General features: G+C 40.5%; 1 protein-coding gene across 1 annotated transcript in view; it reads right to left on the bottom strand.

The window, feature by feature from the left end:
• Positions 1 to 18,736, bottom strand: part of ANO6 (anoctamin 6) — a 79,441-nt gene that overhangs the window by 18,479 nt on the left and 42,226 nt on the right. The window contains exons 4-12 of the mRNA XM_069802233.1: positions 13,020 to 13,085; positions 11,125 to 11,403; positions 10,656 to 10,769; positions 8,712 to 8,827; positions 8,146 to 8,280; positions 6,736 to 6,841; positions 5,736 to 5,796; positions 2,257 to 2,402; positions 705 to 782 (exon numbers count right to left, since the gene is read on the bottom strand). Coding sequence (XP_069658334.1) covers positions 705 to 782; positions 2,257 to 2,402; positions 5,736 to 5,796; positions 6,736 to 6,841; positions 8,146 to 8,280; positions 8,712 to 8,827; positions 10,656 to 10,769; positions 11,125 to 11,403; positions 13,020 to 13,085 — 1,101 coding nt within the window. The remainder of the gene's footprint in view (positions 1 to 704; positions 783 to 2,256; positions 2,403 to 5,735; positions 5,797 to 6,735; positions 6,842 to 8,145; positions 8,281 to 8,711; positions 8,828 to 10,655; positions 10,770 to 11,124; positions 11,404 to 13,019; positions 13,086 to 18,736) is intronic.

The following is an 18,736-nucleotide window of genomic DNA, read 5'->3' as shown; positions in this document are numbered from 1 at the left end:
GTTAATGCTGAGGCTCCCCTGGGCTGCCAGCCACCACTCTATCTCTCTCCTATCTCCTAGGATGAGGTCTTTTCCAGCTGCTGTTTGGGCTACAGCATGCTAAACCACCGAGCTTTTCAAGCTGACCTCTCTGGGCATGCTCACCATGTTAGATATTGTTTCATGGGTGACTGGACTGCTTTCAAGTTTTAGTTGTAATTAAAGCAGCAGCTCTGGAAGATTAGAGAACATCCAGCTTTGGTCTGTTACATGAAATGAAAAACCTGAAAGAGGCCCAGGACTGTGAGACACGATATTGAAACAAATGGCTGGAACAGGTAGGATAGAAACTGGCAGGGAGGAGAGCATATAAACCAAAGTCTTTCCCCTACCCCCCCCCCCCACCCCCCCACCCCCAAAAGCAAAGCAAGACATTTATCTTCAAATAATGAGGGAAGAGGACCACATTCACAGGCATAACTCACAAGCTACAACTGCAGAATATTATGACGTATTTTCTGTCGACTGTAAGCTAATGAGTATTCGGTGACTACAGCTACCTTCTCCATGTGGGTCCATACCTTACAGGCTTGGATTATGCATCAGATGGAAATCCAACTGAACCTGTTCCTTTGTTACCTTTTGTTCAGTTCAGGAGGATCTTTTTTTAGACACTTACTAGAGAATTGAATTCATGAGGTAAAAGAATAAGAGGAGAACTTTACCCAGAAGAAGACTGCACTTGTACAGAAAGTCATCCTTATGCACTTCCCACAGGCAGTGTATGGTACATGTTCTTCTTGCTGTAAAAGATTTAGAAGCAGATCAAGGATGCACCCAAGCTTTTCTTCATATTTTTTGGGTGCTGCAATTAAACCCTTTATGATATTGAGGGCAGAAAAACGGAAAGAATTCTCTGGTTTTGTTTCCTTTTCTGCTTTGTTGTCCTGGAAACTCACATTTATTCATGATGTCAAAAGCCTTGCCTTTACATGTGTCTTTTTTTGTTGCCCATTCTAAGATAAAAATGACTTCCATAGACGCTGAGTGTCCTCAGCTCTCACTGACTTCAGCTGTGACACGGTGCATAGTCCTCTTTAATGGACGCATCCTTCTCTGCTGACCATGGCATCCAAGGTCATTATCTTTGAAACCTCCTTGGCTAAAATTAGCAGGCACTAAGATTTTGGTCCCCGATCTCTGTATTTCCCAGTTTACCCCATGGGAACAATGGGATGGCTTTCCCAAGGAAAAATGCGTACCTCAGTATGGTGGTGTGAAAATTCACCGAGTCTTTATAGGATCTCTTGAGGATCAAGATCATTATGTTTTAGCATATTCTTCACTCTTTGAACTGTCTGAAAAGAACTTTCTAGCTATGCCTTTATACATTAAAGGAGGCATAGGTTTATAAGCTTTTAAACAGAACCAGGTTTTTTGTAGTACAAGATATAAAAAGAAGATCTATATAGGATAGTTTCAACCATGGCAGTTAATTTTGAAACTTTACAAGTGCCCTCTAATAAACATTAGTATAATGTGGATGGAATGTGAAAGCAATGCAAATGATCAGATAAACGCCAGAGTAATATATTGACAGAGAATAATAAAAAGTGAAGCTGAACTGGAGTGAGCTACTGAAGCTAAAGCTACTCAAAATGTATAATAAATAGAGATCTAAACTAAGATCCTCATAAATATGAATCCTATTTCATTGAAATGAGGATTATCCTTGTCCCTGTGAGTTTGCTGTTATTAATCGTAATTGCATCCACATGGACTTAGCAACAATACCTATTTATACATGTTTCAAACAGAAACATCTTTGGTTAAAAAAACAGTCTTGGCATGATGCATAATGTAATGACTTTCCCTCTATTTCACCCTTTTTTCCTGGTGCATTCTTAGGCAAAGATAGCAAATGCTCTGTGATCTTGGCCTCTGGCAGCAACACTGAATCATTTCTTGGGGGATTTAATAAAGTAGACTTAGTCTCCTAAGCTGGGGATGATGCCTACTTCTGTTTATTTATGACACAGGAACCTCAGCAGTGCAACCTCCTCAAACAGGCAACTACTTTAAGGTGCCTACAGTTAGGTATAAATTCCCTGCCATGCATCTGTACTTTATAAGTTCACTATTTCCAGGCCAGCTTATCAACTCTCCTTGAAGCACTGCTGATTTATACAGCTCTAGTCCAGATTCACCACATTCATAGTGTCCTCTCACAACATGTCTATTGCAGTAGCCATCACCAGTTATCAAAATATTCCTTACCTGTGTGATTTCATTCATTACTACATGAGTGCATCGAGCTTCGTATTCTGGGCGAACTTGTTCTTCTTGCTCTAAGTACTCAACTGTGTCCCATTCATACTCCAGTTCAGCCTGCCGCCGCTTCCAAAACTCCAAAAACAAAGTAACTATCCAGAAGATAAAGAGAGTGAGCAATACCATGTGAGCGTTGGACACTGCTTGACCCCTGGCCTATAACATGTGGCTCAGTTTTCCATACAGCTTTCCACAGACATGGAACAAAACCCTTATTGGCTAATGCAATAGTGAAAATAACTGGATCTACTCCTTTATGCAATTATTGCTTTGGATATATAGATAATAAGAGAATAAGAGAATATATTTAATAAGAGAAACCTGAGGTAAACGGTGTTGTAAGCATATGCTGAAGGATGCATATACATTTATTTGCTTTCTGCCACTTCGGATTTCATATTATAGACTGCTTTTGAAAAAGTTTATCATGGGGTGCATAAGAAATCAAGTTGGTTGGATAGGTGAAGACAAAATGCTGGAGAGTGCAGGACTCCTAGAAAAGAAAAACTCAGCATGCCAAAAATTGCCACAGGGAGAAGCTCACGTTCATTCGGTCTGCAATTTTTGTGTGGACAAATTATCAGTTTGCAGACTACGAGAACCAATGATGATTCAGGTAAAGCTGCTTAAACACAGCTGCCTTTCCTCCTCACTAGCAGGAATCTGAAGGGGCTGCAGCTCTTTTTGCATGGCATGGAGCTTAGAAACTCTCTGGGCTGGGCAGCCGTTTCCCTGGACTGTGTGTGCTCCTACAACTGGAAGCGCCGGGGCACCAAGTACACAGATGCCTACGTGGTACTGGCTAGACATGAACCCAGCCAAACTCATTACCTTGTCCCAAGACATGAAGCAGGCAGATCTGGCGGCAGAGGCAACGACAGACCCAGCTGAGAAGGCTCAGGACAACGGGTGTCAGTGCCACGCTCCCTGGTACACCCAGATACCTTTTTACTGACGACAGTGCATCCTCAGACTGAGTGGTGTGGATCTGCAGCACTGCCTCCAGGAGGAGTTAGTATCCCATCCCTGCACTCCTCATTACTCCCATTGTCTGGGAGTAATTAACCCTGAAAGTGGTTTTTTTTTATTAGTTTGGCCCCTTATCCTGAATGATGAAACACCAATGGCATGTGGTTACAAGTCCAAACACTAAAGGTTATTTCCAAAATCAGGTGTGGTCAATGAACCCCAAACTGAAGCATTTAAAAACGAGAAAACTCCATGGGCTGGGCTGTGAGACGTCCTTGGCATCTGCACACGGGCAAAACCCTAGGAAACCCTCCTCCCCTGATTATTCAGGGGCCTCTTTCACCAGGACTTCTCTGCTACTTCATGCTTAGAAGCACAAAGGCCATTCCAAGCAGTGGGCTAGAGGATCGCATCTGCCTTCTCCTGCAGAGCAAGATTAGTCGTCCATAAAGCTGAAACTGCTGCCCAGCCCAAATCACAGGAAGCTACAGGCTGTACTGATTTGCTCCAGCTGCAAATCCAGAAGTGCAGGACTTCCCTCTGCGATAGCCTCTGTGCTAACAGTGAAAGAAGGGCACATAACATGGGGACAGCTCTCTCAGCCCCAATGCAAAGAAAACTTCTGCTAGCTAAAATAAGCCAGCAGCCAAGTTGTGTCTTTCAGAGCAGGGAAGGAGCGGCTACTGGATTTGACATTTGCCTTTTGTTTTGAACCAGCATTTTTTTTAACAGTGGAAGCAAACGACGTTTCAGCATCAGGAGATCCGAGTGCTAATTACCCCTCACACTGGTAATTTGTGGTGTCCCCTTTTGCGTGTCCCTCAACACTGCCATTCAGTATGGCTTGGGCATTCTGCCTCTGAAGCTGTGTCACCAAGGGCTGAAAAGTTGGAGAACATTTGTTTGTTTAACTGATCTTGTTCAGGGAGGGGATCCACTGGTGGCAGCAAGTGAAGTGGAAGCTGCCTCTTGTTCATGACCTTTGCCAATCTAATCATACCATCATGGGAGAAGTGGCAGAAGTGTTGGTCCAGAGCATTAATGTATAGAGGACTAATTCCTGAGGCCAAATTCCCTGGTGTTTTATAGTCCTTTAAGACCTTTGAAGGGAATAGACTAAAAAAAGCAATTATTAAAAGTGTATTGATGATAATGATGCAATAATATATCTAAAAATCTGATATTATTTTAATTGTTTTTGACCAGGAGGTCTAAAAAAGTATTAGAGCAAGATGAAAATTACAGCTGGAATTGCACCAGGACCATGGGTCGTTTGGATTCAGTACAATTTTGACTGAATTTCTGTAATACAGTTCACCTCTTTATATAGTGGACTTATGACAAGAATACTAATAGACCTTGCAGCCATCACTATAACCACGCAGCTTAACTTTGTAATTATTACTCTTGGAACCATTCTTCAAAACAGGAAACACAATTTTAATTAAAAAGCAAATTGCAAATAAATTCACTATTCAGATGACAGGAGAAGATTACATTAGTATCAAACTTCTAATTTTCTTTTATTTAGAGAATATCCTACTGGTATTTTGATTTTAGCATATATTTTGAAAGAAATCTTCTTTTTGAAATGATATGTTTCATCTTATATTTCTTTAAAGCAGTAGCTATTTTGAAGCACTTTAGGTCATCATTGGAAAATAAAAATACAATGTGTTTTACAAAGAAAGCAAAATATGTATTCTTGTCAGCCTACATATGAATTCAAAACGTTACATGAGTTATTTTCTCTATAGTGTCCTGTATACAGAACTAATGTTGAGCTTATTTTGGTAATTTCTGGATAAGACAGTGCAATAAAAGCCAGTTAACAAAGTTCATAATATGAACAAATGAAACCATTTCTGGGAAAATAGACCTTGCCTAATGCCTTGAATACAGCACCAAGTGGTTTCACCCATGGGAAACATCCTGGTTTCAGATACATTTTCTCTGCTAAAAGATAAATCTAGTGCTTGTAACTACTACACTTTTTACAATCAGTTTCTTAAAAAAAGACAGGAGGAAAAAATTCCTGGGAAACATGATAAATGACTATTTTTCAATTGCCTTGCACAGTCACACAGCTGTTAATAGGCACAGGCAGCTCCAAAACGCTTTGGAAAAAAAACAGCTCCTCTGCCAGATATACTTAAGCATGTGGCTGGCTCCTGCTGGATGAACATGAGGCAGCTCTAATCACTTCTCTCGGACTTTTCTCCAAATCAAATGGAGACAGACACTGAAAAACAACTTTAAGTTCTACAATTTTCTGTTTTCTTATGCTGCTAAAAAAGAGTTCCTGTGAATGTACGTATCTTCTATGGAACTACCTACTAGTGAATTCCTGAGTGCTAGAAAATGAAGTTGTTGCAAATTTATCCATGTTTTCTTGGCTGATGCTGGAGGCTTGGCCAAAATTAGATGACAAACCACAGTTGTTGAAATTGACTTACCCCATATGCCCATAAATACTGCAAACACCAGTGTTCCAAAGCTATCAAATATACAGAGTTTCTGGAAAAATGGAAAAGAAAAAAAGGCTTAAAATATAATCGACCATTTTTTTTCTTCTACACTGACCCAGAACAGAAGCTGCTTACTGAACATGTTGATTCGTAGCTTTTATGTAGTTTAATAAACAATCTTTATTGATAGGGTTTCCTCAGTTTCTGTCAACGTACACCATCCTCCAGTAAATTAAGGAAATTAAATGCAAAGCCCAGAATTAAAAATATAAACAACATTAATTAATTTTTTAAATTTTTAATAAAAAATAAATAACACCACAAATTATCAATGTGAGGGAGAATTAGCACTCAGTTCTCCTGATTTTGAAACATCATTTGTATAATTAAATATTTTTTAATTAAAATAAAATAAAACCAAATCAGTCTGGCTGTATCACATCTAACAGGACATGGCTGTGTCACAGCTTCTGTCACGGCCCACATCAGCCTCTCCATGTACCCGTCTCCTGCTTGACAACACAGGTTAAATTCAAGGCATGGATCCAGATAACTTCTTTGGGGAGGGATGGGGCAGAATTTAGAAATGTCAAAACATGCTTTAAACATTTCCTTAGCAAAATCGATTCAGAGCTACTGATTTAATAATTGAATGTGGGTTTTCTTTCCCCCGCCCCCAAAGGAAAACGTACCCTCAAATGAAACCAAAGTGTTTAATTTTTGATTAAAAACCCCCTTTAGTCCCATATCACATATTTGGGGATTATGTGAAATAAAAAACCCACATTTTTTTCATCTTAGATCAAAGTGGAGTGATTATTGTTTTTACTTTTCAAAGTTCAGTCACTGTATCAAAAGACACAACTATTTGCACAGTTCTAGCAATTCTGCAGGACATTAGTGGAGGAACAACATTGTTTTATATGCAGTACTAGAGAAACTGCAACTAAAGTTCAATAGCATGTCTATAAGCTGTAAAAGTAGTTACCTTGGATGATTCACAGGTGATGGTGAGGTTCCAGTAGGTACACGCTTTATCACACTGAGGGCACATTATGATATTACCTCCTATGTTGGGATCACATACTTCTTGGCTAAAAACAAAACTAGTCAGTCACTCACCAACAGTAAATTCTTTAGTCCTTTTTCGCACATAATCTCAGGGAATTGAGAAATAATTTACCAGTGATCTCTCAAGAATCCCCCCTCCCCACCCCAGCAACACATCCCCATTTCCATTCTTAGTCCTCATCTCAAAAATGGTTGACATGGGAGGAGAATAATTTCCAGCCATTGTACGTGGTGGCAATTCTCAGAACTGCTCACATTAAAAATAAAACAATTCTTCAAAGATCTCACATTATTTAATAGGAAATCCACACTTCCATGCTCACAGGTGCTATCATAGCAAGAGTGAGGGGAGAAGGAAGAGCGTACCAGAGCAAGGGAGACCTGCAGAACTGAAATGGCTACCTAGTCCCTGTGGTCTTCTAAAGAGGATCAGACTGGAAAACATGCAGAGTTGGGCTGCTAGGGTAATTCAAGGCATGGCAGGTCTACCTCCTAAGAGATGGCAAAAAAGTTGCCATCTAACTAGTACGCACCAACCTAGTGTGGTGGAGGCTGAAACGTGATGTAATTGCTTTCTACAAATACATCAGCAGGGTAAACACCAAGGAGGGAGATGAACTATTTAACTAAGTGATAATACTGGCATAAGGCTAAATGGGTATAAATTGCCACAGGAGCAGAGCTCCGGAACAGCCCTTCAGCACATTTTATAAAGATGAACACCCTGCCTGAAGGGGGTACACAGTGTGATGGCCCGTAGACGATTTGGCACAGTGACCCAGGCGGTTTTCCCTGGGTCGTGCCATGGTTGAATTTTGGCATGATCTGGTGAGGGAATCTGTGTCACGGCTGTGCCTCTCCTCCCAACGTATCCTGGGCAGCTGAAGCCCTCTGTGCTGTTGTTCTTCCCGTTTTCTTCTCTCAAAAGAGAGGGAAGAAATTTTGGGGGTTTTATTGAGGTCTTTGGGTATCTCCTTTAAGCATTACCGCAGTGAAAAAGATGTGTTATGGCAATTTGTTTTGACTTCGAACTGTCACTCTTTTCTTCGTGTTGCTGCCCTAGGTGTGGTGAACCTAGTGCAAAATATAAAGAAAATGCTGAAAAAACAAACTCTCAGATGTGTCCCACTGTAATGGTCCATGGACATCCATTATTCCTCTATCCCACATTTTATGTGTTTACCTTCAAATCCATAGCTGTTGTTGTTCTCCGGCTCTTTCATTTTGCCTCTTTTATTATGCAGTGCCTTGCAAACCCCGTACAGTTCCCCACTGCAGGGGACTGATCAAAATTGCACGTGATATTAAAATAGGCCTGATCAGGTACCTCCATGTGCAGTTGTCCTTTGTCAGGCATCCATACAGAAAACAGCCAACTCCCACAACTGCAGCCACGATCAGCATATTAGTGTAAAACCCCAGCCAAGCAAAGTAGATTCCAATTTTTTCTCCATAGTATTTCCTGTGGAGGTAAAGGTTTTTTTCTGAAATGCTACTAAATTCACATTTCTGTTTCAAATGGCTCTTCATTTCAGACATTTTGTGCCAATTCATATGGTCATATTCCTCCAGTTTGAACTTTGTGATTGCAGAAGTATTACAGCTGGGTATTTCTATCACCACTTTTATGCTTTTATAAGAGGATAGGAAGGGGAAAAAAAAAGGAAAAAGAGAGAAAGATCATACCTTGCAAAGAAAAATTTTAAGTGATTGCCTTTTCATAAATTGGTTTATCATGAAACTGTGCTCAAAGTATGCTTACATGCGTGAACTGGTGCGGATGTATGTACCTGCCCTCAGTACTGAGCTGTGCCGCTCTGATGTCCCCAAAACCAGACCTGCTATGTAAATTCCTAGTTGCCTCTGCATTAGCCCAGCCTCGGTCACACTAACCTGATGAAGTCCAGGGGCTGCAGTTTGAAAATGTTTTTAGGATGAGCCCATTCTCTGTAGAGAAGATATCGTTCACTTGGGCAGTCAGGATCGGTTGACAGGTGCCTAAAACTAGACTGCAAAACAGAAAGAGCGTGGGAAGAAGATACCGTTAATCTAAGCAGCACGGATCTCATCTCTGCAGACCCCGTGCCATGAACCCAGAGTCTGGAATAGCCTTTTTGCCCAGTCTCACTGCAAGCCAGAAAAGGAGCAGGAAGGCAGCTCTGGGAGTGCACCAGGATTCAGGATAAAGGTTGTCAGAAAGGCACCTAATGCTAAAGCAAACGCTTTACATATGTGAGCTGAAAATAACAGAGACTCATAATGAACTTAAATCTAAGCACATGTCAGCGTCTTGGCACTTATGCATAGAAAATAGGAAAGGATCCATTCTAATTAGAGCACAGGACTGAATTAAAATTGATTTTAAGTAGCTCTAACATGCTAACATGCTTTGCTTCAAAATAATATTGTACTAGAATGAAGGCTGGAAAGTCTGACGCATAAATCCAGGGCTTCCAGTCTCTGTTTTAAATTTAAAAGAGAGTTCACATGGAGATAATCCTTGTATTTTTTACTAGGTTATTTGAAAACCTATTTCAATAAAGCCTATTTTATTTGAGGGAATTTTCCATTCTATATCTGTGATACAAGAAGACAAGTGACATTTGTAGAAATCTATAGGCTACTTTTGATTTTCACAGTAGCTGTGATATATAATTTTAATTGTGTAAAAAGACAGTCATTAATTACTAGGCATACCGACTCCAAATTCCCCATGCCATGATAGAAATAGCCTGCAAGGCAGGTTTTAAATCTTTAAAAGGAAACCTTAAAAATGGATAGTCACAATGTTATTAATTCTACCCTGCAAAGCTTTGGGTCACTTACAAAAAACATGATTTGTCTTGATTCTGCCTTAAAGATTTCCTTGAAATCCTTGGAAGCCTCCTGAATATGTTAAGCAGAGTCCAAACAGCTGAAGCAGTTACCATTCCTGACCTCCCATGTTCTCAGTATCTCCTCAACAGAACACACCTCAGACACAGAACGGTGGCTCTGATGGGGAGGAGGTGTGGGGGTGTGGGTATATAATATATAATGCAGTCTTTGCTTCCTTTATCCCATTTGCAGCCTCACATGGAGTTTTGTCCTTAGTCAAATATTCTGAAATCTGATTTTTTTTCCTCCTTCATTTTCTTTTTCTGTGCTATTGCTAGCCTTTGTACACAAAACAGTTTTCAGATAACTTGCTTTTTTAAATGATCTACTTTAAAAAGCTTCAGAAGTGTAGGTACAAAAGCTTGCATCTTATTGCAAGATGAAATTCAACCTAGTTAAACTTTTCTCCAGACGATTCTGACACTACCTCTGAGGTGTTGGACTGGCCAGACAGAGCCTTCCTGCAGAAACGTGAGTGTCCCTGCACATATGTCACCATGTTTGGGAACTGTGGGAGTGTTTCCCACTGTGTGAGACATTCACGCATCCTAAGATGAGATTTGTATTCTACATCTTTATTAACAATGTTGATATTTTACAGGAATTTTAATAATGAAAAAAGAGACAATGTTAAAATTGATTTAGAACCGATGATACAGTGCATCATGGGAATGATCACTCAGGCCAGGCACTTTACTGAACTACATCTCCCAGAGAATATAAGGTTAACACCTCCTAAATGAAATATATTGTTTTTCAGTTACGGAGCTACATTTTTAACCAATAGTGCTTTGGAAGAAAACCTGTTTAGCCAAACTGTGTCCTATTCTAATATGTGGATATAACAACCAGTCAAGGAGTGAGGCAATCAATAGTGCTTGTATCTTTTGATATAAACCCCATAGAAACAGTGCAGACCTCTGTTTCAAAATACATTTTAGTTACAAGCACTGGACTTACATCATGAAGGGGAAATGCCGCTTTGTAGATTCCTGTGTCCAGTAATTTGTTAATGCCAAACTTTTTCACGTTGTTTTTAGTTGCATATTCCACACGGGACAGGATAAAATGAACCTGAAATTTAGAAAATATTTGTGTCTCTTGCAACCTGGAAGTAATCATACACAGCTATGCCTGTTTCAGCATCTACTTGAGTCAGGAAAGGGTAGGCGGTGCAGACAAAATTAATTGCACTGGATATATGAACCATTCAAATCCCTCCTTTAAATTCAGGTGGAACATAAATGGGACAAATGTAAGGTATGTTTTCCTTCTGGATTGCCCAGACTGCTTCATAAATAACACAGGACTATTGCATCCCAAATATTTCTAATTTTTCAGGATGCTTTCGTGAAGGTAATTGCACTGATTTGATTACAGGAATCGTTTCTTTTTAAGATTAAATGCTAGAAATACTCCACAGACTTACAATTCGGCTTCTAGTTGCAGGATTGAAAAATGTGTCTTTGTCTTGAATATAGAAGTTAGACAAATGTTCCTTTTGAAAAGGGGCAGTGAAAAACTCTTGCTCGGGTTTGATGATATTTTCATCCACTCTGAAGAGTCTACTAAACCAGTTGAAAGCTGAGTCTCGCGTTTTCAGGTCATTGGGTTGCAGAGGCAATTTGATGTGCATAACCTCGGCGTACATGCACAGCACTTCCCAAGGTGCATGCACTTTCACAAAAATAAGTTTTTCATCCAAAACCTAAAGTGAAAGAATATTGAAAATACGTGTGTAAGGAAATGAAAGCAAAGATTTTTCATAACCGTTCTTAAACTATCCAGAATTTTCTTTTTTTTTACATCTCATAGATGATCTATTCAAAGATGCATTCATTGTCCATCTTAGCAAATACATCATTAGCTTCTGTAAAAGCACTGACGTGAGGTGGACACACTCGAGCATATAAAGGCATATAAAAGTATATTAAAAAAGACAGCTAAATGTTCCCTTAATGCTTAATGTTTACAACTCTGCAAAGTATTTTACAAAGCAATTTAAGTTTAACAACACTTCTCCCACACGGGTTAATTAGGAGTGTTTGTACGTGTAGCCTGGCAGGGCAGCTGTGGCTTTGGAGCTGCCAATAACTCCCCAGCAGCTCAAGTTCAACCCCAGGGTGACGTGACTTGATGAAAGCAGGCTAGGCACCCACGGGTGCTCCTGGGCAGCGTGAATTCCCAGCTTCACAGGGAGAACGGGGAGAGGGAAATCAGCCAAGACTGCTGGGAAAGACAGCTCGGGGCACATTTGCTCCCAGTTGCACGCCAAAACCAGCACCAGTAGGCAGCAGGAACCCTGACAGCTACTCTTGTCTCCAGTCTACGCATGGCCTGTAGACCTTCTATTGATGCCCTGCGTTAGTGAGCCGCAGCCTCGTGAAATTACATGATGAAGCTCGTTGGCTCAGGAACATCGCTCAGGTATCTGATCTAGCCTGGGGAAATTTCCAGTTTCAAAATTTTTTTCAGTCCTGATCGTGGCAGAACTATTGAAAACTGCAAGAGGGCCACGACAGACTTCCAGCAAACGGTTTACTTTCTTGCGAATGTGAAGAGCCAGACCGCATCCTCGGATGTGCAGCAGGAGCCCTCGTGGCAGAAATCAAATAAATACCCTGATGCCTTGGATTCTGAGTCTGATTTGGGAGGAAGAGGCAAAGCGACCTTTTCTGGAGCTCACTAAAGACTACCAAACGACAACCAATTTAGACTGGAGGTGACTCTCCTGGACAGGAGGACGTGGATGGAGCGCTGCAGCCCTGCAGGGCAGGAAGGGAAGGGGGCTCTGAGGAACCCCAACCCTCCCTGCAAGAGGCAGCGGCTCCGGCAGCTGGTGTGCATCATCACAGCGCTCTTGAACTGCCTGCAGGCGACATCACAGCCCAAAATATACAAAGCATGAGAGTTACAACTGCTTGCACGGTGTGCCAGGCCTTGCGGGGAGTAGGGTCACTGCTCTTCTGGCAGGGGTGTTCCACCCCAGACACCCACTGGCTTCCCACACGTCCTACAGAGTCAAAGTGGGGGGAGAACCTCTCCTCCGAGTATAGCCAGTAATTTTTATCTTCCAAGCGCTGAGCAAACACAACCTGTGTAATCTCCCAGATTCCCAACTTTTATTTTGCAGAGGAAGGAACAGACACAAAGTTTAAAAGATTTCGCATCAGATCACAGAGACACTACTGACAGAAAAATGGTGGGCCTTTTTCTCCTGAGAGGAGAGAAATGTTACAGTAAATTCATATACCCGGTTTCCTTATTCCCATAGGGGCAGCTTTGCTCTCAGACACAGCCGTTCACACAGAGAAGAGCACTCACCGATCTCGTTGCTTCAAGTTGCAAGCCGTTGTTTATCAGGTTTGATTCATACACTTGTCTCTTCCTCTGTTAAAAGGTATTGAAGACGGTAAAATATCTGTTCCAAATTTCATAAATATGTATTCATAGAAGAATGGAATTGCTTCCCAAAACAAAGAATCGTTGGGTTGTTATCTCTAGACCCTACTTGACAGCTACTGTGGTCATAGGTACAGCCTTATCTACTAATGCTGATCAGGTTTTTTTGTCTGATATGCAATACTGCCCTCAAATGCAATTGTGGAGAATTCACCCTTTCAGTTTCTGGTATATTACAGAGGTAAAAATGTGCCCCAAATTTTGAATTTTGAGAGCAGCTACCCCTGAAACTTGTCATCTTCACCTTTAGTCATTAATTGGACTACTGACTGCAGCCTCCCTCCCCCCATTGATCTGCCCTTTAGAAAGTCTTCATCTCAAGGGCTTTCCATCACACTTTCCTTCCAGCAACCCGTAACTTTATTCTTCTTTCACAGTAACTGTATGAGTTCACACAGTGGTTCAAACTGTAGTAGCCCTCTACGTTTTAGTCCATGGATAAGCATCCCCAAAGGAAGAAGCCGAGAGCTGTAGCACTTGTAGAGTCAGTGGTGCTGTTCTAGGAACATTCAACGTCCCCAGAAGGACAGGACAAGTTTTCCTCAGTAAAGATGAAATTCAGGGATCACTTTAGTTTCACTTCACAGTTACCAGCACTTGGCAGGTAGTAAGTTACAAAAAATCTGAAATGTCTTTGCAATCTTAAATTTGCTTCTCTGCACACATGACCACCCCCCAAAAACCACAGAGACAGGCAGCCCCTCTCCCCTCCAAATACAAAATACATCTCTATAAGGGATTTATAAGAAATTTTGAAACTTCATGTGAAGTAATCCAACTGAAAAGCTATGTGAATCAACCAGATAGTTCCCAATGAGCTATTTCTTTATGTAAAAGTGAAGGGTAGCCAGCTTTCCCTGGCCTACAGACTGCATGTCAGAATATCAGCATGGGTACAGGTGAGGGCTTCTGTGAGCAGTTTGCCAGAAGGAGGTGACATTAACGCACTGGGGACTGATGGCTTTATTCCTGAACCAGGCTAGCTAGGCATGCAGCAAGGTTCTGAGTCACTTAGTGATACTGCTTTCTTACTCCCTGATTGCTTTCATGCTGCTGGGCAAGTTTTTAGCTGTTTATGTGCCCTGTGCTTAAAGGATTCTGCACCTAGCACTACAGAAACTTAAAAGAAGAATGGTCCAATGGTTTCTGTCACCTGGTTCTCTATAGCCAGACCAACTGCCTTAATATCTGTGCTTAAGACCCAGGCCTGTTGCTACTGTGAAGGACCAGATTCAATGAACGACCCTTTAGATAAAGTCTTAGGAACTTTGATAGGTACATGGAAACTGGTCTTCAGGACTAGACCCAAGACCCACTCACTCCAGGGGGCAAAACCCAGATGCTTCAGCAAAAAGGGCAAAAATCTTCAGGAGTTCCACAGAACAGGCCAGTTGTATGTCCACATAAGTTTCATCCAGTTCTTTAATGTTTAAAGACTGTTGTAAGTCCCCAAAGCAGAAAAAATTATTTTTCCAAAACTCTAGCAAGTCTTGCAATTAATAATTATAAAAGTGAGTAATAATATAAACAGCCTACCCCATTTATACTTCATTAGTTCTGAGCTGCAGCACCTGCATGTAGCAATGGTCACCATGGACTAATGTCGTATTTTGTTAGAAGGTATTTCTTTGATCTGTTTTGGATCTTCTGCCTTTTTATTCCAGTGAATATTACCTTCTTCTCAGGTTAGGGACAGGAAGAGCCAAATTTTTCAAACAGTTTTCTTCTTTCATCACTACTTACCACATTTCTCCTTATTCTTCTCTTTTCTCAAGATAAAACCACAATCCCAAACTTTGATAGCACTCTTCATAGAGGTATCTCTCCATGTCCCATTAATCCACTTGTTTATTGGCGACAGCATAATGCTCTTTATATTTTTTCATTGTTTATATAACACTGTGTATATATATATATATGTAGTATCCATATTTATAACGTATTGTATATATGTAATCCTTTCTATTATCTAGAATTTTGATGGTAGCTGAACCTTGAAGAGGACACTTAATATAGCCGTTTCCTGTGACATCTAAGTCTCTTCCTTCTACTAACAGCGCTAACTTAGAATTCCAAATCTGAATGAGTTTTTTCCTTGCAGTAACATACTTCCTTGCATTTTTCAACATTTCATAGGTAATAGTGCTCTCCATTCTCCTTCAAAGCTAAAGGTTCACAGTCATCTTGGCTTCTGAGTAAACTACATAATGATTTCCTCTATAATTTGTGTTATATCATAACTCAACCCCTTACCAGATCATTAATATACGTAGTACACAACACAGGAGTTGTTTGTTACTCCACTATTAACTCTTTTGCCATTTCATCCTACCACTTTGCTTCTTCCATATTCACATGGTTCTTTGTAAGGTGAATAATACTGAGTCATGAAAATATTTCAACCTGAGTTCTACTTTGTTTCAGCAAATAAAAAAGGCAGAGGGCTAAATACCTGTTTCATTTCTTCCTAAATAGCACAAAGATGGATGCAGGGCAATTCTCATTTGTAGAAGTCTAATTTTTATTTTTTTATTTTTTTTTAAATCTTACCATTCAGATTGCTTTAATAATTTATTATGCCAAGGAGTTCCCCAAATTAATTTTGCCCTCAAAATCTTAGAGGAATGTTGACAATATTAAGGTTTCTAATAATGCATTAATGCAAGTAGTGAGAAACGAAGCCCCTGGGAGGCTTTGCTAATTAGGGGCTTTGCTATTTTATATAAATGATTGAATTATGCACATGATGATCTATGGAGGAGCTAGACTTTTACCCAGAGGAGTCTATAGTGGTTTTGCCTTGGCTGGGGAATACAGCATAAAGATATGATAGCTTATTAGGCTGGAAGGTGGAGACTGTCCAAAGTTTATTTTAGTATCCGGCATTTTGTTCAGCTACCTGCAAGGCTAAGTTGTAATAATAATGTAATCATGGCAATGCTGCTGATCTAAACCTGACATAGATTTTGATGATTGAATGGCTAGCCAACAGACTAAGACACTACGGAATGTATAATCATATACAATCTTAAGAAAGTGAAAGCATAGTGTAAGTAAATGCCAGGTACTACAGGCTTGTAGAGGGTTAGGTCTTGGGAGCTACTTTTTCACCATAATCCTTTCAATGTCTGGTGACTGTCTTGCCAAGCTGAGGAGACTAACAAGATTGTGGGTCTGGAAATTGGTAGCAGACCACTAGCAGTTTTTTTTCTCTGTGTTTCGTAAACGGTAGGGAGCACTTGCTTTGATTACAGTGACAGAAGGATGCCAACTCCTATCTTTGTTAGTTTCTTTTGCACAAAGAGAAAAGTTCTCCACAACAATATCTGTGTGGCTTCAGGGGAAAAGTCCTAACAAGGAAGGAGTGCTTGAATAGCCACCTCTGCCTTACCTGACAGGCAACAGATAAATCACAGTCAGTAAGAGAAAGAGCATGGGGCCCAAAGCCTCCCCCATGGCAATCAGCTAAAGGGGGTGGAGAGGAGAGGATCACTGTATCAATATTAGCTGCCAACTCTCACAGTTTCTTTGATGGTGTTTGGAAGCTTTCCTGAAAGTCCCAGCTGTCAGCATCAGGAAATTAATTGATTGAGAAGCTCTGCTTCTGTAAGCTTCTTTCCCTTATGTTTGAAGATAATCACAAAAATGTGAAGCAGAATATGCTATAAAGGCTGACACAAAAAAAGTAAACCCAAAGAACTCCAAATACATATTTTCTGAGATACCCTCTGATTTTAAGGCAGACTCGTGATTTTCTGAAACCTGATTCATGACCACACAGAACTGGCAATACTGCAGTCTAGCCCTGCTCTCAACAGTGGCTTCTAGTCACCCTGTTTGGAAAGACCCATTTCTGGTCCTATGAATGTATGCAGTAACTTCAGAGCAACTCCCTCCTTCCATTTGTCTTCCCATCCTTCTGGCATCCTTCCTTCCACCCATTAAGCAAAGAAGTAAAGATTTGGGGTGGGGTTGCCTCAGGAACAGAGGTTTTATTTCAGCGAGTTCCTGCTTCAAAACCAATCCATCCAGCAGAGACCAGGGCTGGTATGGTTGCCCTCCTCCCAGTGTCAAAGGTCCCTTTCGTCCTCGTTATCAGACTTACTGGGTAGGTCGGCTGAGCACACCACGGGCACGTAGAGCCTGCCGTCCTCTACTGCCTCAAATCACTGCAGAAAATGGCACCCAGGTACCCTTCTTTCTGTAAACCCAAGTATTGTTCTCTCACCGTAGGTATGACACATGCTAAACAGTGAGAGAAGTACAATTAAGTTTTTGAAAGGTTATCCAAGCTTTTTTTTGTGTTGGTTATCTAAACTAATTAAGTCTAGAGGCAGGAACTGTTCATTGTTTGCTTATGAAGACAAACTTCTCTAGCCCTGCTGGAGTTCTCCGTCAGACCATACTTAAAAAAAATAAAAGATGCGTGACATGCTTGTAATATTCTCTGTGAATTATAGTTTTCATTTAATTTGGAAAAAAAATCTGTAAAGCACAGATTACTTCATGGCTGGAAATGAAGGTTTTGCCCACATTCCTACTTAAATTACTGACAGTTTTTCTGTTTGTTTCTGTTGGAGGGAAGCAGATGGACTAGAATGACATTCTGCATCGATTTATTTTGAATTCACCTTTCTGGTGCTAACCCTTTAACTTTCAACAGTGAGCTCCTTGAGGACCTCAATGGATAAAACTGGCATTTTGGAGCATTCCTGGAAAGACTGGTGATACTTAATTTCTATTCTGATGGTAACCTATCCTGACAAATAAGGTACATAAATTGTAGGTTTAAAAAACATGCTTTGGGCAGGAATTTCAATTGCTTGCAAGGTACAGCTTCTGGAATCTGCTCCTGATAGTTTGATTTTTGCTAGTGCTTGCAAAATTAATTGTATACCGACTTAAAAACATTTGGAGTTCGAATTGAGTTGCATATATGAATCTTATCTGCTGACTTTTGGATCTGTAAATTATGTTAGAAACTTCCATGAGGATGTCATTTCATTAGTTTGACTTTGCCTCCTTTAAACCAGATTTCAGAAACACATGAAAATGAGGGAAGCACAGCACCACTGCACATCTCTAAGAGCTTCAGAATCCCGTATTTTTGTTCATTCTATCCAAATCAACCCCATGCTTTTAGTTAAGTTATTTCCTTCTGTCCTCTGAGATGTTTTCCCAAGAATACTGCTAATGAATATAAATTTAATGCTGGGCCATTTTCTCAGTTACTCATGTAATTCTTTTGAAAAAGGACAGAAAGCCATTCAAATCAAATATAATGATAGTCCCAGGACCCGATTCTTCTCTTGTTGCAGAATAATAGGTAGATCTGTGCCCTGTTTCTCTGAATCCAGTAAACTGGATACCTAGGTCTGATTTTCAAATCCTTCTGACAAAATTCAGTAAGTGTTTGGGGACTCCTCCACTCTCATTATCATACAAAGCCACTCAGTGCAGCACCCAAAACTTTTCACTTCAGATATGCAGACCTATAGATGTCCACTGACAATTTAAATTCTGTCCCAACTTCCACGTCATGCAATCAGATGGGGTGCAGTGTGCATCAGACAGAATTT

The sequence above is a fragment of the Haliaeetus albicilla genome, chromosome 14, assembly GCF_947461875.1.
Source record: "Haliaeetus albicilla chromosome 14, bHalAlb1.1, whole genome shotgun sequence".
Taxonomy (NCBI): domain Eukaryota; kingdom Metazoa; phylum Chordata; class Aves; order Accipitriformes; family Accipitridae; genus Haliaeetus; species Haliaeetus albicilla.
Note: the sequence above shows the minus strand (reverse complement) of the source record. Positions and strands in the feature narration are given on the sequence as shown.